Consider the following 21,772-nt stretch of genomic DNA (forward strand, 5'->3'; position numbering starts at 1 on the left):
TGATCTCTGGGTTGGCAAGATCCCCTGGAGGAAGAAATGGCAACATATTCCAGTATTCTTGTCTGGAAAAGTCCGTGGATAGAGGAATCTGATGGGTTACAGTCCATAGGGTTGCAAAGAGTCAGACATGACTGAGCGACAGAGCATACACACACCCAGAAAGAGAAAATCTCTCTGGGGAAAAACTCTTATTTTATTCAACCTCAGCAGACCTTGAGGGCAGTGACACATCATCATACATCACAACAATTTATGTCATAAACACATCAGTGAGTTATTAAGAAAAAAGATCTAAGTAAGAATGTGCTGGTACTTTAATTATTTGTGAAACATACTTTTGTGAAATACATCCTTCCCCACACGGACCAGGTAAGCGAGGCTGTTGTCTTACTATATGCAGGGCCTAGTATTCTCCTACATTACTTCTTCTCCAAAAAGAGAGATGAGAAGAGACCCTCTTCTTTCTGTCCAAATAGAGGGGAAAGGCAAAGTGTTGTTGTTTAGTCACTAAGTCATGTCCGACTCTTTGTGACCCCATGGACTGCAGCACACCAGGCTTCCCTGTCCTTCACTATCTCCTGGAGTTTGCTCAGACTCATGTCCATTGAGTCACTGATGCCATCCAACCATCTCATTCTCTGTCACTCCCTTTTCCTCTTGCCCTCAATCTTTCCCAGCATCAGGTCTTTTCCAGTGAGTCGGCTCTTCATGTCAAATGTCCAAAGTAATGGAGCTTCAGCATCAGTCCTTTTAATAAATGTTCAGGGTTGATTTCCTTTAGGATTGACTGGTTTGATCTCCTTGCAGTCCAAGGGACTGTCAAGAGTAATGGGGAGGTAGAAAATAGACAGCCCTGAGATCCAGTGGTAAAGTAGTGACTACAGGAGGGGTCTGCAAGCAGGGTGGCTGAGGCAAGTCTGAGAATGCTTGCAGTTTCTCAAAGGACCTTTAGCCTCCTTGGCCCTCTGAGAACTTCTTCGGGGACACTGATGAGCTGTGACTCATCCTTTAGTAAATGTTGGCATGAACGCTGTCTTCCACGATTCATGTAGAGAAGGGCTCCTCCCAGGTACTCCCGTAGGAGCTGGCTGCTCTGGAAATGTGTCTAGGACTGAGCCTGGGAGTTTTCCCCACTCTCGTAGAACTCCACAATTCTGTAGTGTCTTCTGGGGCCCTGAGCTGAGACTTCTGCCTTCTTAGGGCAGATCAGTCAGGTAAACACTCCCTTTCCCATCTTTAGTGTGTTGGTTTTGAGATGTAGCAATCTGGGCTCTAGTCTGTGCTCCGTCATTGACACCTTAAGAGGTCTTGAGCAAGTCCTCTGTCCATAGGTGTTGGGTCAGCAGACCTGTACATAACCTCCCGAACAGGTCCATGGTGAGGAACAAAGAGTGTGAACTTTCTGGCAAGAAGTGCCTGATAAGGAGTGGGAGACTGTCAGGCACATCTCTGGCCCAGTTCTGGTCCTAGACATCTTTGGCAGGAGCCCCACAAAGACTCCAGCCTGGGAGGTGCCAAGGACTTGATGGTTTAGAAATAAAGGCGTGAGTGCTCTGTGAACCAGTGGGAATTTCTCTCAGGGAGGCTTCCTCAGGAAGCAGTACTGAAGTGGGAAAGTGAGCACAAAAAGAAGTTTTGATAAAATAGGACCTAGTTTTTATAGAGAAATTTTCTTAAAATTAAATTTCTCTGTTACTTCCAGGAGAGATCCTGTTTATATATCCTCAAGTTATTTAATCTATATTTATCAAGAGAGAGAAAATAGCTAAAGCTATGGGCAGAGGCAAGTGGGAAAGGGGGGGGGCAGGTACAGTATCTGCTGCTCCTCTAGATGCTGGGGTGGATTTCAAACCCAGGTTTCATTTGACAGTAATAATCTAGGTTCTTTAGCTTCTGTGAAAACTCTTTGCAAATATCTTTGTGTGTTATTTGTGGTCATCTCTCTAGAATGGTGGATGCTGTGGAGGAAATGGGAACAATCCAAACTGCTGCATGAACCAGCAGAAAGACCACGGGGTAAGTGAGTCAGGTCAAAGGAGCCAGTGGGCTATCTCCACACCCTGGGCTGCGGCAGTTGGAAGAGGAAACCATTATGTTCAAACTGTGAAGTCGGTGAATGTACACCTTAGCCCTGGTTCCTCTGGCAAAACCTCTTTGTCCCTGCTTCCTGGGAGTTACCTCTCCCCCAACCCAACCCCCACCCCAACCAGCCTGCTGGGGGCTGTGGATGAGCTCGCTTGGACAGGGGGCTGGGCCAGCCCTATGGGGCATTTTAATGCAGGAGACAGTGTATCCCTTATCTTCTCCCCTTTCCAGCAGGTTACTCTCTCACCATCTTTATTCAACCCAGAGGAGTTCATGCCCCTGGATCCCACCCAGGAACCCATCTTCCCCCCAGAGTTGCTGGTAGGTGATGCCCCATGAGCCCCTGGAGACCTGCTAAGTCCCACTAGTACCCACTGGGGTCTTTGTGTCCTCTTTTTCCTGTGGGTTTCAGCCTGAATTTCCCTTTGTTTCTCTTACTCCAAGTCCCCGTGCCGCATATTCCCACAGGGACCCACACTTCTCCTTTTCACACATGTTGCTCACATGTGAGGAGTGGATCTGTCTGGCATGCTGTGCGCAGTAATAGGAGCTCCAGAAGTGTTTGCTGACATCCTGGCTAAATCTCTTGTCTAAGCCCCGAAGCAATGCATTCTCCTTTCTGTAAGCAGTCCATTTATTTACAAAACAAACAAACAAAAAAAGCTGTGTTCGAAGGACACAATCCATGATCTGCAGCCCTGTCTTAAGGACACCTCTCATGCCCATTTCCTCACCTTGATGACCTTGCTCCCCATACCAACATTTATGGCAAACAGGCAAAAATCAAGCCACTCTGAAAGTTTGTCAAGTGCAGACTTCTCTAAGGGTGGTAAGCATATGAAGATGACTTTAAGAGTTCATTGAGCCAGAAAGAATGGCTTTGCAGCAGACCACCAGAATATCTTTCTCTGGATTATGAAATCTTTAAAAAACCATCAGTTTGATTTGGGGATTTTCCCTCCTAGCTCTGCATTGCCCCTCATGCACTAGAACCGGCTCTCCATTACATTCCCTTCTGATACCCCTGCTTCTGCCACCCTGTCCCCTCTCTCACCTCCTGAAGGCAGTGTGGGACAGTGTGGGTCACCTTGTGGCGGCGACCTTCAGCAGGTCCCATAACCTTGATCCTCAAGTTTCTCCTTTACCTGCAAAAGAAGAGACTAACAGTGCCTTCTTCCCCGAGCTCTTCTAAAGACTAAATGAAATAACGTATGTAAAAGAGCCGCAATCCAAGTCCTGCCTCAGTACCAAGTGTTTTCCCTGGCTTCTTCCCTGACATGCACTTTCCCTCTGAATTCACTGCTAAGCAAATCCATACTGGATCCTCTTGCAAACTGAAAGCAATGGCCCTGGGAATCACAATGGGGAAGAGGAGGCCACATGGTAAGAAAATGGCATTTTCCAGAGGCTGAAAGACATTCCACTGAAGCAGCTGCGTTTTGAAGGGGAGCGTGTGACCTGGATCCAATGCTCCACCTTGAAGGAGTTGCTGGACCTCAAAGCTCAGCATCCCGAGGCCAAGCTGGTGGTGGGGAACACAGAAATCGGTAAGGGTGTGGGACAGCTCTGGGTCAGCCTGTCCAGTTCAGCCCCTTGTGGCCACGTGTCCTCTGTGTGTCCTACTCTGCCTTCATTTCCCCATTTCATATGTGGAGGTAATAATGCCTCCTCTAATGGGCTTTCCTGGTGGCTCAGACAGTAAAGAATCTGCCTGCAGTGTGGGAGACCTGGGTTTGATCTCTGGGTCAGGAAGATCCCCTGGAGAAGGGAATGGTTTCCCACTCCAGTATTCTTGCTTTTAGAATTCCATGGACAGAGGTGCCTTGTGGGCCACAGTCCATGGGGTCACAAAGAGGTGGACATGCCTGAGTGACTAACACTCACTTTTCAAGGGTTGTTCTGAGTATTAACTGAGATCTTTGCTGATTATTCTCCATAAACATTGACAGAGACCTGGCCCTATGCCAGGTATTCTGGGGGAATCAGGGGTACCCAGATCACCTAGACCAGACTCCTTCCCTTGAGGGTCTCCCAGTCTGAGGAGGAGGAAGCAACATGGGTCAAGTGTCTGGGCCAGTACCTGACAGACACTAGGGGTTCCATAAATGTCACTCTCCTGCCCGCTTTTTCTGGGGGTGATGTGGTAAGGCAAGGAAGAGGAAATGTCCAAGTGTGGCTGTGCTGTGTTGCCCATGACTATGGCCACCTGCCCTGTGGTGCCAACCCCCAGACGTGAGCCCTACAATATGTAAACAGGCCAAGGAGGCCCCAGAGGTGCCGCTCTCAGCCCCAGTGCTTGAAGACTCAGCTGCAGAGATGCCCCGGCCCCTGCTAGGCTCCATCCATTCCTACACCCAGCGTGGCCTGTTTCCCCTTGGCTGGGCCCCAAGCCCAGTGAGGATCCGGGGAGAGGATGGAGGCACAGGCCAGGGCGGTCTCAGAGCAGCCCATTCTATCCTGTCGGGTCTCCTATCTCTGGCTCTGGAAGAACCCCCCAAGCCCTGCGTTCTGGTTGGTTCTGCAGCTGCAGAGAGGAGGGCCCGGCTCAGGTGTGTGCTGGCGAAGTGCAGAACTGAGCCACCCTTGTGAGCACACATGCCATATGGAGTGCCCTGCTGCAGTAATGGGACCCACTGGATGGCAGGGTGAGACGTGCTCCCAGTGATATGATCATGACGGCCTGTGTGGCCATGACTCGAGGGCCCAGGGTCACATGAGCTAAGGTGGAGAATGACCGGCTGGAAGAATCTTTGGGGCCCTTGGATATATGGCATATTCCTTACCAAGAGTCACACAATGTCTTGGACTCAGTTAGATTCTAAGAGAAAAGGAATTCACAAAGGTATTACAAGCTCCAAATTAGAAATAATTGCCCAAGATCACTCCACAGCTCCACCCCTCCGCCCTCACACACTCTACCCCCCTCAGTGTAACCATCACACACTCTAACCTCCCTTAGTGTAACCATCACACACCCTAACCCCCTCAGTGTAACCATCACACACCCTACCCCCCTCAGTGTAACCATCACACACCCTACCCCCCTCAGTGTAACCATCACACACCCTACCCCCCTCAATGTAACCATCACACACTCTACCCCCCCTCAGTGTAACCATCACACACCCTACCCCCCTCAGTGTAACCATCACACACCCTACCCCCCTCAGTGTAACCATCACACACTCTACCCCCCCTCAGTGTAACCATCACACACACTCTACCCCCTCTCAGTGTAACCATTACACACCCTACCCCCCTCAGTGTAACCATCACACACTCTACCCTCCTCAGTGTAACCATCACACACACTCTACCCCCTCAGTGTAACCATCTCACACCCTACCCCCGCACCCCCCCAGTGTAACCATCTACTGCCATGATGTTGGGGGAAGCTTGGCATAGAGAAAACCTTATCAAGATGACCCACGTACCGCCTCCCTCTCCCTTCTTTATTCTATGAGCTGATTTTCAAACAGACCAGGCTTCTCAAAGCCTGCTCCACCCTTCAGAGGCCCTCTGCAGCAAGTGAGAAGATAGGGGACGTTGCACAGATGTTTCCTTTTTAACCTTTTCTGTTTACAACCCTGTGGGCGGGGCTGGGAGGGGTGCTGCGCTGACTGGGTCTGAGGAACAGAGGCAGGTCTGTTCAGAGTAGTTTCTTACTTGGTTCACTGGAAGGATAGAAATCAGACACAGACATTCGGTCCCGCCAAGCCCTGCACGGTAAGAACTCAGACAGATATTGGCAATTAGGAGTTGATTTGAATTTTTCTCTCAGTCATTTTTCCTTTTTGTCTGGATGTTAGACTTACATATTATATTACTGCTGCTGCTGCTAAGTCACGTCAGTCGTGTCCGACTCTGTGCGACCCCATAGACTGCAGCCCACCAGGCTCCTCCGTCCCTGGGATTCTCCAGGCAAGAGTACTGGAGCGGGGTGCCATTGCCTTCTCCGATTATATTACTATTTTATCCCAACTCTAATAATTGCCCTGGTACTGAAATGTACCCATTCTTAGCTGTACAATTTAAGAGAAAAACTTAACCTCCCTGTGCTCCAGTTTCCCGTCTATTGTTGTTGTTTAGTGGCTCAGTCGTGTCTGACTCTTGACGACCCCATGGACAGTAGCCCACCAGGCTGCTCTGTCCATGGGGTTTTCCAGACAAGAATACTAGAGTGAGTTGACATTTCCTTCTCCAAGGGATCTTCCCACCCCAGGGACCAAACCCGTTCTCCTGAACTGCAGGCAGATTCTTTACCATTGAGCCACCAGGAAAATCCTTCTTATCTATGAACAGAGAAAATCACAGTATTTCATAGGGTTATTGTGAGGATTAAATGAGTTAAAATATGTAAGGTGTTTAGAAGGGTTTCCAATTTATTTTCATGCCCTTTTTCTAATATTGTGAATAAACACACATGCACATACACACATACATGAAGTCAAGTTCATCTTATTTGAGTTCCAATGGGTTGAGAGAGAGAAAGCCATAGGTTCCTGGCTTTTCATGTGGAAACTGCGCTTTATCCCATGTCTTGTCCATTGCCCCTCCAAGTCCCGAGACACCCACAGAGCATGTGAAATCCATGCTGTCTGCAAGGTGGGAGCCCTGCAACTTGAGGCTTTTCATTTCTTTCGAGGCATTGAGATGAAGTTTAAGAATCAGCTGTTCCCTGTGATCATCTGCCCAGCCTGGATCCCCGAGCTGAATTCAGTGGAACATGGACCTGAGGGTAAGGGGCGCCTGCTTGAGCCCACAGAAGGGCTGGGATCCTGGAAGCAGGTTGTGCAGAGGATGGTGGCGATCAGGAAAGCCTCTCCTTTGGCTCCTGCTGCACCTGCTTTTTCAAGAGCCACCCTGTACGGGGGAAGCGGACACCCTCACTGCTCTCCTCCACTGAGCATCCGTGGTCGGGTACCAATGGGCTCGGGGCTTGATATTTTCAATAATCATTCTCAATCCTGGCTGCACACAGACTCATTCATGGGAATAGCGGGTAGGTGGGGAGGGGGGTTGGGGTGCTTTTTAAAAAAAGAAATGCCAAGAGTTCATCCTCAGAGATCTGATTTTATTGAGTTGAGAATCACTGGTTTAGAGAAAAAAGCACTCTGGTTTTAGGCCTAGGGTTGAGTCCTGGCTCTTTTATTAACTGTGTGGCATTGGGCAGGTCACCAGACCTCTCTGGCCCTTAATTTCTTCATCCATATAAGGACATGCATCCTGGTTCATCCTTACTCAGTTGCTGTGAAGCTTCCTAGGAGCTGTGTATGGAAGTGCTTCTTGAGCTATGAGGTGGATGGCTGTCATTCCAAGCATGTGTTCCCAGGGATCTGCTTTGGAGCTGCTTGTACCCTGAGCTCTGTGGAAAAGACCCTGCTCGAGGCAGTTGCAAAGCTTCCAACCCAGAAAACGGAGGTGTTCAGAGGAGTCCTGGAGCAGCTGCGCTGGTTCGGCGGGAAGCAGGTCAAGGCTGTGGCGGTGAGTTCCTATTTAGGGGCCCAGGATGGGCACTTTCCCCACAAGGTGAGGGGGCCAGTCTGGGTTCTATTACAGCCCGAATAGGCCTAAAACTTGTGTTTAGAATTTCCTGGGGACTTCTTGAAAATGCAGATTGCTGGACCCTGCTCTCAGAGAACCTGACAGCAGATCTGGGTTGCAGCCCAGGGGTCAGGCTTTAATAAGCCCCACAGGTGCTTCTGATGTGACCTGAGGGCCACCCTGGGGAGCGCTCATGCTGTGACTCCATCTTCACCCCTGAGGTTGGAGAGATGGAGCCGCCTGCCCATCTCTTTCTGAACTTAGCCGAGGCTGCCAGCGGGTGGATGAGAGATAAGTTAGAGAGAAGCCAAAACAGGAAGGCGGACTGCCTTTCAGATCAGGGGGAGAACCAGGTGTAGAGCCCCTTGAGAGGAGAGAGAGGCCCATGTGTTGACTGCAATCAGCCTTCAGACGAACTCCCAAATCCAGGGTTTGCAGATGGCTTTCTCACACTCGGCGCCATTTGAGCCTCACAATTGTTAATGGGGCTGAGAGGAAAGCTGACCCTTCCATTCTACTGTTGTAGCAGTTGTTTTAAATTAGGACAAAAAACAAAGCAAAACAACAACAACCTACTCCCATTCCCCTCACCCTACCTCAAGTACCTCTTCCAATTATAGATAAGGAGACGCAAACCCAGAAAACTCTACTAAGTTCCCCAATTCAGGTGAAATCTACTTGTGGGAAGGATTTTTTTTTTTCCTGGAGCAACTGGTTTTCTTCCCCTTTTCTAATAATGGGAACTCTGTGTCTGATTCTCCTTATATTCTTTGCCAAAGAAGCTCAGTTAGAACACATTGTTCATCCTCAAGGCTTCCCATTCTTTTTCCTTGATCTTTTGTCTTTTATTTCTCTTTCACTAACTCTCTACAGCCTCAGTGATAAACCGTCTCTGCTGTTTCAGAAAAAGGTTGGGTGAAATCAATCACACAAACAAATTTAAAGGAGCTGATCCTGGTTTACATATAGGTAAACTTCAGAGCTGGGACCCAACCCCAGGCGTTGGAATCTCAAGTTTTGCATGTTGCCTGAACGTCCGGGTTCTTACTGTGCTGGTCTGGTGTCTACAGTGGGTGGAGGACCTCAGAGCTCTCCCTTCAGCAGACGTCCCCCGCCTTTCACATTCGGGAGCCAGATGTGTGAGCTGGACTTTCCTGGGGTGGGCTCTCACACGTTTTCCCTGCTTGTCCTAGTCCATTGGAGGGAACATCATCACAGCCAGCCCCATCTCCGACCTCAACCCTGTGTTCATGGCCAGCGGGACCAAGCTGACCATCGTGTCCAGAGGTGAGCCGCCTCATGCAGAGGTCAGAAAACAAGGCCAAGGCTGGAGTGGAGTCTCACAGGATAAGTCACTTTCTGCAGAAGCAGAACCCAAAGTTCAATAATGCAGCTTTCCTAAAGCTTGGATCCCTGGAAACTACAAAAGGAGATGCACCCAGGTTGGGGGCCAGGAGGGCTGGACCATCACTTTATTTGGAATTCACAATAGGACCTGTCACCCAGATGCAATGCTCAAGAGGTGTGTGCTGGGGCCAGAGTATGCCACTCAGCATAGCTGATGGCTGGGTTTTCAGGGAGTCTGAGCATTTGTTAAACATGGCCATTATTAAACATTTAACTATATACCCTCACAATGAAATAAATTATATTAAAAACAAAGGTAATAAATACTCAAAATTCACCATTTCCTCATTATTTTCCTTCATTTTATAGCTGTCTATATCTTTGAGGTAATTTCCATTTATTCCATTTGTAGACTGGAAATGCTGTGTAAAAGTTCACTCCTGTGCCTCTTTCCTTGCTCAAGGGTTTCTGCAAGACCACCTCTAGGTTTAATGACTTTCAGGAGGACAAGGAAGACTCACAGGACTCAGTGTTGAGTCCACTCACGGCTATGCCTTATTACAGCAGGAGAATAGAGAGCAAAATCAGCAAAGGGAAAAGAGGCATGGGACAGAGGAAACCAGGCACAAGCTTCCAGGGCCTCCTCCAAGGGAAGTCACACAGGACACGCTCATTCTCCCCAGGAATAAGTTGAGCCATGACAACACACGTGAAGGATTGTTTCCTGGGGACGCTCGTTAGAGCCTCAGCACCCAGGGCTTTTAGTGGGGCTGGTCACGTAGCTCTGCCTGGCACGTACCAGAAGTCCAGACTCCCAGAAGGAAAGTCAGGTGTTGAGCATAAACCATATGATTTATACAAACATTTTAGGCATTGTGAGCTGTTCTTATGAGGGAATGGTGGGAACTCTCCTGAAACCGAAGGTCCCAGAGGACAGCCAGTGGCCAGCCTTGTAAGCAGACCTCTCAGAGGATGGCAGGCCAACTGTGTCAACTCTTCGCTACCCTCTTTTCAACCTCACACTGAGCTATGCTGCTCTGATAGCTTGACATTGGCCATTGTAGAAGTATTTATACCACAGAAGCTTGTGAAGGCTATGAGTCAGGGCTTTTTCTTAAAGAACTGATTGTTGAACAGTCACCAGCACACCAATGCTTAAGGGTTTCAGATGGAGCACCTGGGTCCCTGTCGTGCCAGCCACTCCCTCTGACTGTGGGTATCGGGGGCCAGGAAGGAGAATTCCCCTGGTGATCTGTCCTATGCTTTCTCACATTGGTCCCTCTCTGTCTTGCTTCTGTACAGGCACCAGAAGAACAGTTTCAATGGACCACACCTTCTTCCCCAGCTACAGAAAGACCCTGCTGGGTCCAGAGGAGATACTGCTCTCCATTGAGATCCCCTACAGCAGGGAGGTGAGATGCTGTCAGAAACAACCGAAATCACCCCTGCTCCTGCCATGCTCCAGACGAAGAGACCAAAGTCTGCCTCAGGGACCACGCTTAGCATCTCTCCACTTTAACACTGATGTTCTTGTCTCTGAGCCTGGCCTTTATTAAAAAACCGTATTCCTTTCTGGACAATGAGGAGTTTCAGGGGATTGGGCACAGGGCATAGACAAGGAAATAGGACAGGTAGATGTGTGGTTCTGAACAAGTCATTCATCTTTCTGAGCCCCAAATCCTCATCTGTAAAATGGGCCCATGTTTACTGACTGTGCAGATTATTGCAAGGACCAGAAAGAAAGAATTCATAAGGTTTCTGGCAGGTGTCTGGGAGCTGGTGGGGATCAGCAGCTGGTGCTAGCGACACAATGCCAAGAATATACCCAGCTGTGGTATATCTCTGCCCCAGTTTTCATATGATGAGGCATGCAATGTGCATGCCAGGTGGAGAAGCTACCTGTGAGTCAGGTCCTCATCTGCTGAACTTGGGCTCGACCAGGTGCTTTTTCACCGATCATGCCCTGGGTTTGCTTGGATGGGTTTCTGCTTCATGGGAGGGTTTTCTGGCCTGGTAGGGCAGGTCTGGGCTCCTCTGGCCGCCTTGCTTATGTTCCTTGGGGCCTGTGGTGTCCTGACCTGGCGTGGTCTTGTCCTATACATTCCATGGGCCTTTAGAAGAGTGATCTGGGAGAGGCCAGGCACCAGCAGTAAAGGAGAGTATTAAGGGTTTACAGAGCTGGTGCTCTAGTTTGCTGATTTTGACCTCCTTAATGAGAATGCTGATTAAATTAAAGCAGTTATGTCCCCTGGGGTGGTTTCTTAATGATTTTCCAGCTTGTCTTTATAGGCTCTTTTGAACAGTGATTCCCAGAGTTTTTGTATTTCACAGATCAATAGATTTTTTAAAAAATTTATGAGATGGGGAAAGAAGAAGGAAACGGTCCAGTTTGTATTCTCCCAGGTAGAGACGTAAACAAAAACCATTTCATAAATGAAAGATTTTCATACCCAGAATTTGGAAGTCTTTCTTAAGAAAGAACAGCTGATGGCCTGACCCTGACCCTGCATGAACCCTGGGGAAAATGTTGCTGCGGGCCGGCACAGTCCTGGAAGTGGTTGGAACCTCAGTTCCAGAACCAAGTTCAAGCTCTGGGCTCATAGCCCCAGTGCTATGTTAGACGTCAGAAATCTCATCAGGAGAGCCCTCCTTGGCTTCTTCAACAAAAGCCTGGGGTCATTTTGAACCTCAACAGTGTGTTTCTCCAATACACCTTCCCTTAAATCTCCCACCACTGACGTTCATCAGAACTTGGTGCCAGGGACAGTTCAAACCTTGTGCAGAACCTGACACAGATGGGTCTTTACCTGGAAACTGACTCACGCTTTCCTCCCATCTCCAAAGACAGAGCCTGGCTTGGACCCCGGGGAAATGTATGCTCAAAGCACAAAGAAAGCTACTGTTTCATAGTGTGAGTCTTCCTTTCAGGAAAAGAGAATTCTAACTGAAGCCAGTAGACTGGTGAGAGAGACAAGTCAGGGAGAGCATATGGAGGCCCCAAGCTGACACTGGGTTTCAACACCCTTTGGCATCTCATTGTATCTGCTTGAGAGGCTGTCATGTTGATAGAGGCTTTGGCATGGCCCCTGGCTGTGTCCCTGGACTGCCTGTTTTACTGACTGATAGGCAGAAATCCTGACCCTTTCCCAGTTTCTGGGAATGTTACCGGAAATCCTCCTGAAAAGGCGGTAGTTATGTCCTCATCTTTGACCCCTACCACCAGCTCCTGGCTGCTCTGTGATGGTCTTCTGTGTTCACCCCACCCTTCCTGCTTCAGACTCATTGTTTGCAGTCTTTGCAAAGCAAGGTGGGAAAGAGGTATTTTTCTGTTATTTTTAGGATGAGTTTTTCTCAGCATTCAAGCAGGCCTCCCGGAGAGAAGATGACATAGCCAAGGTGACCTGTGGCATGAGAGTCCTGTTCCAGCCAGGAAGCACGCAGGTAAAGGAGCTAGCCCTCTGCTATGGTGGAATGGCAGACAGAACCATCTCAGCCCTCAAGACCACGCGGAGTCAGCTGTCGAAGTAAGAGCTGGGAATGGAATAAAGTTACTGCTGCTCCTGCTACTATGATTACCGGTAGTGCTACCATTGCTGCAACAACTGCTGTTACTACTGCTCCTACTGCTATGATTACAGCTGCCTCTACTGGTATTACTATTAGTAGTGTTGCTGCTGCTGTACTACTATTAGCATTACTACTACTGCTGCTACTGTTGGTACTATTACGACTTATTTCTACAGCTACAACTACTATTACTACTGTCGCTGCTGCTTTTATTACTCCAATTACCACTGTTAGTGCTACTCATCTCATTTCTTCTACTACTGTTACTGTTGTTCTACTGTTACCATTACTGCCATTCCTACTGCTATCACTACTATGACTAATACTACTATTGTGGCTACTGCTACTATTACAGTTGCTACTACTATGCTGTCTCTTCTACTGCTAATACTATTATTGTTGCTACTCCTAGTGTTACTGCTACTGATGTTTCTGTTACAGAAGCTATTATTAATGCTATGACTACTACTTTACTGCTACAATGACTATTACTATTGCAACTAGCACTGCTGCTGCCACTATTACTGCTAATAGAAGTATCACTATTGCTGTTGCTGTTGCTTCTCCTACTAGTAGTATTGCTTGTACTGTTGCTATTACTACTGGTGCTTCTCTTATTTCTACTATTACTTCTGCTTCTACTGCTATTACTATTGCTTCCACTCCTACTATTAATGCTTCTGTCACTGCTAGCATTACTATTACTAGTATTGCTGCTACTACTATTGCTGTTGCTACTACTACTGTTACTGCTGCTACACTATTAGTACAGCAACTACTATTACTAAGGCTACCACATGGCAGCAGTTGTACCAAGCACTTTGCTGGCACTGTTCTATGTAATCTTTACAATAACCATATGGCTAGATAAATCTTGACTTTGGAGTTAGGCTCCTTGGTTCCAATTCCTGGCTTGAACACTTAATAGATGAGTAATATAAATCAAGTTACTTAATTCTCCCATATCTCAGTTTTCTCATGGTAAATTGAGTATAAAAATTTTCCCTATTATACCTTTTAATTTACATTAAAAGTAATGTTTCATATGAAGCACTTAGGACATTGCTTAGTGTGTTGTAGGAACTCAATAGATTTAACTATTATTTTTTTGTGTGGTCTTCTAAAAATTGTATTTATTCTTAAAGAAGAGGAAATTGAGCCTTAAGGAGGTTAAGTAACTTGTGTGAAGTGAAAGTGAAAGTTGCTCAGTCATGTCTGACTCTTTGCGACTCCGTGGACTGTAGCCCTCCAGGCTCCCCTGTCCATGGAATTTTCCAGACAAGAATACTGGAGTGGGTTGCCATTTCCTACTCCAGGGGATCTTCCTGGATCAGATCAGATCCAGGGATCCAGGGATCAGATCCAGGTCTCTGCACTGCAGACAGATTCTTTACTATCTGAAGCACTAGGTAAAGTCACATAACTATAAGTATATGAGTCACATTTTTGAGCTTTTAAGTCACATAACTATAAGTATATGAGTCACATTTTTGAGCTGAGGTTCATGACTCCACTCACACAAGTGATTCTGAGAGCTGGTTGGGAACACTCTCCCATGATCTGCTCTCTGACAGGTTCTGGGATGAGAAGCTGCTACAGGATGTGTGTGCAGGTCTGGCGGAAGAACTGTCCTTATCCCCAGACGCCCCTGGAGGCATGATTGAGTTCCGACGCACCCTCACCCTCAGCTTCTTCTTCAAGTTCTACCTGACAGTACTGAAGAAACTGGGCAAAGAGGACTCGGAAGATGTGAGTGTGGAGCCTGGCAAGGCAGAGCACTTGTGTGCTCCTGTAACACTTGTGTTTCGGGATCTGGGAAGCTGGGTGAGGTAGGAGAGGGCTATGGACCAGGTGGTAAACGCCCCTCTCCTCTGGATGTCTAAGGACAGAGGAGTAGGGACCAGGGACACAGCCTAGAGAGTCACATGGGGATGGGAGCCAACTTGGTGGTTGAGAGACAGGGCACTGGGCTGGGAGTCAGGGATGTGGGTTCTTGTCCTGGCTGTTTCATTACCTCAGATGAGAACTTGAATAGGTCACCACTCTTTCTAAGCATTAGCTGTAAAATCTGGGGGTGGGTAGAACTGATGATCCTTCTGCAGTGTAACTGATACAACTGTGATTATGGACTTTGAATGGGAATGTAGTGTGATAAGAATGTGAGGTGGGGCTGCTGCAGCCAGGGTGGGTGGGGGTGTGCATTCAGGAGAGGGTGCTAGTTGAAGTGGAGCCCAGCTCCTGAGGTGGGCTTGCCAGCAAGCATTTATTTTATACTTTTTATGTCATAAGATTGTACTGCACATGGTGGGCGGCCTAGCATGGGAGAGAATAGGATCAATAAAGGCCAGCCTGGTGTGACTACTGAGGAGATGGAGCTGGGAGTGGGGAGCACAAAGGAGAAAAGGCTTCACATCTGTGGGGACAGCAGAGTGAGATACCTCTTTTATAAACGTTTATAATAATTTTTCTGATTACAGAAGTAAAAAACTTGTGGAAAACTTTAGAAATACAAAAATGTATAAAGAAAAAATTAAAATTACTCTCAGATCTTAGATAAAACCACTGCTAGTATTTTTGCTTATTCTTCTGATCTTTTTCCCATGTTTATCTGTCCAATCTGTGTGTGATCCTTTTGGTCTGCCCCATCTCTCTCTTTCTGTCTCCCTTCCATCTGTCTACCTATAAACCTATCATCTTCCTGTCTTTTGATCTGGATATATTATTTTCTAAAAAGATTTGGTATCATGCTGCACACAGAGCTTCACATGCCACTTAATTTTGTTGAGATTATATTAATATTATGCATAATTCCCACAAAATTGAGGGGAGAAATAATGACTTTTCCAGGAAGACTGGGGGAGAAGGATACTCCCAGCAGAGAAGCACACATCAACACAGGAGGGAGGGAAACCTTGGCTGGGTTAGTCAGAGGAAGTAGGGTGCAGGGATGGGAGAAGAGAAGCTGACAGAGCCCATGTTAAAATGTCGAGAAAGATCCAGCCAGTATCAGACGGAGTGCGGTTGAGGAGGTGAGAAAGTTGTTACTTTTACCACTTGGGGACAACCAAGGTTGGGACCAGTGATAGAAATAGTCATGATCACCTGTTATCTTGTCTCCACAGAAGTGTGGTAAACTGGACCCCACCTATACCAGCGCCACTTTACTCTTTCAGAAAGACCCTCCAGCCAACATCCAGCTCTTCCAAGTGAGTACATACCTTATGTGGCTATTATCAGGGGCCTTTGCAGGCCACCTCAGATGATGCTGACCATTGGTGAATGACTGATTCACATTGTATGTCAGTGCTTAAAGCTCCTTACCACTGCGCATAAATGTCTAGTGAAGGAAACAGGAATTATATTAATGTGAATGAAGCTATTTCCCCTCATGCTCACCTCATTTTTCTCTTGGGCTTACTCTCACCTTCACCTGCTCCTTAAATTCTTTTTTTTTTCCATTTTGTTTTTTTCTGGTTCCTCTATGGGCTAATGTGCAAAGCCAGGCATCCTCTTGAGCATGCCAAGTAAACAAAACTTTAAAAAATTTTTCTATTAACATTAATTTTTTGAGAGGCACTAGATAAAGGATCAACTTTTCGGGTTTTGTGGGCCACGTAGTTTCTGCTACGATTCCTCAACTTCGTCATTGTAGCTCAAAAGGTGCCAGAGGCAATACATAAATGAATGTGTGTGACTGTGCACCACTGAAGCTTTATTTATAAAAGCAGAGAGTGGGCCAGATTTGGCCGTTGTCCACAATTTGTAGACCTCTGCTCTCAAGTGTAACAATCCAAAGCATGAACTCTGGGCCTGACTGCCAGGACTTGAATCCAAACTCTGCCATCACGTAACTGTGTACACTTGGACAAGTGACTTTCTCTCTGTGCCTCTTGGGCAAGATGATTATACCCAGCTGCAGATGTGGGTAAGGTGGGTCCCTGTTTCACAGCACAGTTTTGAGGATTCGATTTGTTAATAAAAGTAAATAACTTAGATAATTCCAGTATATAGTAAACTCTAAATAAATACTAGCCATCATTATCATTACTTTGAAAAAACACATAAAACAGAATTTTATTTTAAACTGAATACACTTTAGAACATTTTGAAAAATATAGAAAAACATAAAGAAGAGAATAGAAATCACACCACACCTTACCTGCAAGAGAAAATTATTATTATGTTTGTGTGAGACAGTGAGAGAGTTAGTTGCTCAGTTGTGTCCAGCTCTTTGCGACCCCGTGGACTGTAGTCCAGCAGGCTCCTCTGTCCATGGGATTCTCTGGGCAAGAATACTGGAGTGGGTTGCCATTTTCTTCTCTAGAGGATCTTCCTGACCCAGGGATCAAATACGAGTCTCCTATATCGCAGGCAGATTCTTTACCACCTGAACTATCAAGGAAGCCCATATGTCTGTGTACTTCTCTCCATTTTTTTCCTATGCATATATGGACATATTTGCATTTTATAGTGTTTTTCCCACAGAATTTGAATCATTACATGTACACATACAATAGTGTATGTCCTGTTTTTACACTTAACATGAGCATTTCCTTCTAATTCAAATGCTTGAAAAATATCTCTTAGCAATTGTATATTATTCCGTCCTGTGAGCATAGCATTGTTTATTAACCCAACCTTCAACAAATGAACCTGTAGGCTCCTTATTTTGTTTGTTCCTGTATACAGTTAGCCCTCATCTGTGTATGTGGAATCCATGGATACAGAGGGGCAACTGTTCTGCACCACTTTATAGAAGGGACTTGAGCACCTGTAGATTTGTTCTCCAGGGGGTGTCCTGGACCCAGTGCCCCATAGATACTGATGATGACTTTACAGTGATACTGTGACCACTCTTCTCAGTGACTTCTTACCTGCCTACTGTTTCCTTCCCCCTGTGCCCTTCTGCCTCCTCCATTCTCATTCCTCACATTTGCTTTGGCCGGAAGCTCTCCACGGTTCCCCAGGGCCTATAAAGGAACAGTGTCCTCTGAAACTGGTGACCATGTTGTTCCAGGAGGTGCCCAAGGGTCAGTCCGAGGAGGACACAGTGGGCCGGCCCCTGCCCCACCTGGCCGCGGCCATGCAAGCCTCTGGGGAGGCCGTATACTGTGACGACATCCCTTGCTACGAGAGTGAGCTGTTCCTCCGGCTGGTCACCAGCACCCGGGCCCACGCCAAGATCATGTGCGTGCAGTGAAAACACTTGGGGAGGAGGGCGCCGGGAGCACCCGCCAGGCACTGGAGATGCCACGACAATGAGCCTTCTCCAGGGCCTCCTGGTCCAGAGAGGAACATAGTGACTTGTGTTAAACCCAGACAGGAGAGGAGCAAGAGGGGCTCAGTGGTGCCTGGGAGGATGGAGTGATGATAACGGAGACATCAGGGCCGAGATCAGGAAAGCCTTAGGGCTGCTGACCAGGGATGTTACACTTGGCCCAAAAAGTGATGAGGAGCTGCTGAAAGACCTTTCTTAGATCTGCACTGTGGATACTGGGCCAAACTTCAGTACAAATCTTCAGGAAAACTTGCATCAGCACTAAAGCGAAGAAGAAGGCCTTAGCATGGCTGGCATTGACTTTTTGTTCCAGTGCCTAGCAAATTGACCTTGGCCTTGTGCTTAAGCTCTCATTTTCCCCATGTATAATAGCATATTTGAAACGATAGTGGCCACAAAGGACCCAGTAGAGAGCAGTCACTTGTACTTGTTTATTAAACTTTGAAAGCCCAAACGGCAAGAATTGCCACCTCTAAGATGATGATGATAATAATAAGAATACTCATATCACACTTAATGTTTGCTGCAGCCTGGTTTAAGCATTTTATACATAATGCTTTATCTATTCCTTTCCACAGCCCTATAAGCAGGTCCTATTATTATCCCCATGTTCCAAGTAAGGAAACTGAGTGGTATAGCAAGAGCCCTGATGTGCTGATTCTGGATGGTTATTAACTATGATGTGGGTGTTAGTTGGAGCTCTCCAGAGTAAATGCTGTTTGGTTCCCTTGTACATGGAGACCAGAATAGGGCCTGTACAGGGCATGAAGACAGACTTGTCCTATTCATCTTATATGCCCCCTAGTGTTCAGCTCATGGCCCCAACATGGTAAGTATTTAAACAGCATTTGCCGAATAGGATAGGATAGGAGGGAGAAAGGGGAAGAATTAGGGTGAAGGAAAGCCTGTCGAAAAGAAGATAAGGTTATCTGATTGGTTAATGGGTCATCCTTTTTTTTAAGAGGAAAATGTTTTCCCATTTAAGTTCGTGGATCCTTGAATTCTATCAATGGACCCTTCGAGGATATAGATCTCTCTTCTAGATGATAGTATCTGTTCTTCCTGCAAAGGGATGGATGGTATTGGATGGGGAACTACAAGGAGCAAGATTTATAAGGTATCAAAATACAGTTGAAGGTATTTCAGAGATTTTCTCTACTATACAACCTTTTGGGAAAAAATGACTGATACACAAGGTTGAGGTGAGGCACAGTTCGGCATTTTCTCAGGTGACAGTTCTTCCACTTCAGTTTTCCTTCCTGACTCCTCACACTTCTCCTTCTTGCAGGTCCATTGATGTTTCAGAAGCTCAGAAAGTGCCAGGGTTTGTTTGCTTTCTCTCTGCTGATGATATTCCTGGGAGTAATGAAACTGGACTTTTTAATGATGAGACAGTCTTTGCAAAGGATGAGGTATATCTTGGATTTTTTAAAAAAAATATGAAGTCAGTGGAATGAGTATTTAAGCTTTAATTTGTGTTCATTTCTTCAGATCCCTAATCTTGAAAAATTATGCATTTGCACATATTGTGGCCATCATCCAGTTGGGCAGTATTTGGGACAATCAGAAAAGGGAGAAATATGCCTAGTAGTACTTTTAACTTAAGGTGTACTTACTTATTTAATTGATGGCTGCTGCTTTTAGTATCAGACATGGTAGGATGACTCCATGCCAGAGTGGCATTTAAAAAAAAGGCTGGTGACTGTATTTTAACTAAAAATCAGGTTCTTAGGGTACAATATTAAGTTCCCTTATTAAAAGGAAATAAAAATACATTAAGCAGAATGTATTGTATACATTAATGTATACATTAAGCAAAAGTAAACAGAATAAAAATTACAACTATACTACCACTACTATGTGAACTGATAATTCACTTACATGAGAGTTTATCTATTGATTTCAAACATATATGGAGTTCTGCCAAAAAAAAAAACTTTAAGCTTTCAAGGCAGGTGCTACAAAAACCTATATACTTATAGGATAGTTCTCAGATAATCATTTTATAATTCCAGTACAGATCAAATATTGCAAGTTGATGGTGAGTAGGTGTTGCTTAAGGACAAATTCAACTTATTACTGAGGTAAATATGAAGGAAAGAATTCAAAACTACAACCCTGAGTCATTAGGACTAAAGGAGAGCATTTGATAGAAGATAAATTGCTTTACAAACTTCAAGAGCCTCTAAGACCATAATTATGGTTAGTGAGAGTCATCCAGGTTCAATATCCTCTATGCTAACCAGCTAAGTCAAGAGTTTAATTGAGTCTTAAAGAGGTAATTATGAGAAACAGACATGTTAAATATTGGTTCCTATCGTCAAGAAATATTATATTCCAAAGTGATGAGCTGGACAATTTTTTGTTGTTAATTTTTGGGACAATGTTGGAAAACATCCCTGAAGGAGATACATCAAGTTTTTTAAATAGAAACTGAGTTCATTCAATGAAAATAAAACAATAATTATTAATTAGTTTACAAATCTAACAACCAAAAAAACTGGTTTATAGACTATCATGAGTAAGAACCAGTATTTGAGAACTACTGCTTTGGGGCATCTAGATGAACTATGGGACATGACTGCTGCCTTTGAGAAACTTTTGGTATAAATCTGAGAAAGAGAAGATTACAAAAGAGTGGAGTGGTAGAAAGAAAATAATACTACAAGTCAGAGACTAAGATTTAGTTATGGTCCAGTAATGAGCCAATTTAGATCTTGCTGTCTTGGTTTCCACCTCTTCATACGAAGAACAAGGGTGTTGTGTGGATCTGAGTGGACAGATACACTTCATGGTGCCATGCTTTCCTTTCTGCCGCTCATGGCAAACATCACTAATCAATCACCACGCTTTATTCTGAGCAGCTTCTCAACAGGTTGCACTCAGAATTGGCCCTGGAGATGAATCAAGTTTGCCATCCTGAAACTAGTTATCTCCAAGTCCTATTCCAATTCTACTGATTCTAAACACTTAGGAAGAAGCACATAGCCCCCAGTAGTAGGATAAGAACATGAAACGGTCCCAGAACATTCCTTAAATGTACCTTAGAAAACTATGGGGTGGGACTTCCTTTGCTGTTTTGAACAATCCAAAATAATTTGCTTCATGAGGAATGTGTTATGTTCTTTAACGGTCTGACTCTGCTCCTAGGTGACTTGTGTTGGGCACATCATTGGTGCTGTAGTCGCTGACACCCCAGAACATGCACAGAGAGCTGCCTGTGGGGTGAAAGTCACCTACGAGGATCTTCCTGCCATTATCACGATTGCGGTAACTGGGGGATGGGCTGGCTGGAGAGAGGAACGCTTCCTGTTCCTGGAGGCACCTTTATTAAGATCCTCTAGAGGAGATGTGAGGTGCAGGTGGGATTTTCCCAGATAGGCTTTGAAATCTCCTCCAGTCTGTGACTATGTGATCCTGTGAATCGTCCCCCATCGTGATCCTAGACTCAGTCCACTAATGGCCAAATTGAGTTCTTTCTTTCCAATTTCAATTTCAACTGGTTTCTTGAGAGGTCCTTTGCTTTTCCCCAAGAACCAGGGTTGTGTGTCTATATCTGAGGAGACAGAGAAACAGGACACCCTGGGCTACAACTGAGCTTACTTTTAGTCTGCATAAAATACTCATAGAGATGCCTGCGTGATTTACGTAAGGAGAAAGAAGTAATCATTCAAGAGCTTCTTTGTCCCAGCCCCTTAAACTCACCTTCCATCCTTTAAAGTAATTGAAACTTCTTTTTAATCCTCAGGATGCTATAAAAAATAATTCCTTTTATGGATCTATGCTGAAGATTGAGAAAGGAGACCTCACGAAGGGGTTTTCAGAAGCAGATAATGTGGTTTCAGGTACAGCTGCACCGTGCAACGGAGGGAATGGGGCGGCTCTGGTTTCTGAGTCAAATTTAAGAGATGTACCTGAGCCCTGCAGCCAGGAAGTGATTTCCTGACATTT

The 21,772-nt window shown here is 45.9% G+C and overlaps 1 protein-coding gene across 7 annotated transcripts in view; it reads left to right on the top strand.

The window, feature by feature from the left end:
- The window catches only part of XDH (xanthine dehydrogenase), a 70,277-nt gene that overhangs the window by 24,851 nt on the left and 23,654 nt on the right, over positions 1 to 21,772 (top strand). For 2 of the 7 annotated variants that reach the window (XM_081590337.1, XM_081590336.1), the window contains exons 7-20: positions 1,948 to 2,016; positions 2,320 to 2,406; positions 3,491 to 3,632; positions 6,731 to 6,823; positions 7,418 to 7,569; positions 8,823 to 8,916; positions 10,279 to 10,388; positions 12,316 to 12,500; positions 14,118 to 14,292; positions 15,666 to 15,749; positions 17,561 to 17,730; positions 19,110 to 19,233; positions 20,972 to 21,091; positions 21,570 to 21,666. In XM_081590337.1, the coding sequence (XP_081446463.1) occupies positions 1,948 to 2,016; positions 2,320 to 2,406; positions 3,491 to 3,632; positions 6,731 to 6,823; positions 7,418 to 7,569; positions 8,823 to 8,916; positions 10,279 to 10,388; positions 12,316 to 12,500; positions 14,118 to 14,292; positions 15,666 to 15,749; positions 17,561 to 17,730; positions 19,110 to 19,233; positions 20,972 to 21,091; positions 21,570 to 21,666 (1,702 nt within the window). Of the gene's footprint in view, positions 1 to 1,947; positions 2,017 to 2,316; positions 2,407 to 3,490; positions 3,633 to 6,730; positions 6,824 to 7,417; positions 7,570 to 8,822; positions 8,917 to 10,278; positions 10,389 to 12,315; positions 12,501 to 14,117; positions 14,293 to 15,665; positions 15,750 to 17,560; positions 17,731 to 19,109; positions 19,234 to 20,971; positions 21,092 to 21,569; positions 21,667 to 21,772 lie in introns of all 7 variants that reach the window. The other 5 variants (XM_081590335.1, XM_081590334.1, XM_081590339.1 and 2 more) reach the window with 3 other exon arrangements.

Source organism: Giraffa tippelskirchi, chromosome 4 (assembly GCF_054371585.1).
Source record: "Giraffa tippelskirchi isolate mGirTip1 chromosome 4, T2T-mGirTip1v1.2.pri, whole genome shotgun sequence".
NCBI lineage: Eukaryota > Metazoa > Chordata > Mammalia > Artiodactyla > Giraffidae > Giraffa > Giraffa tippelskirchi.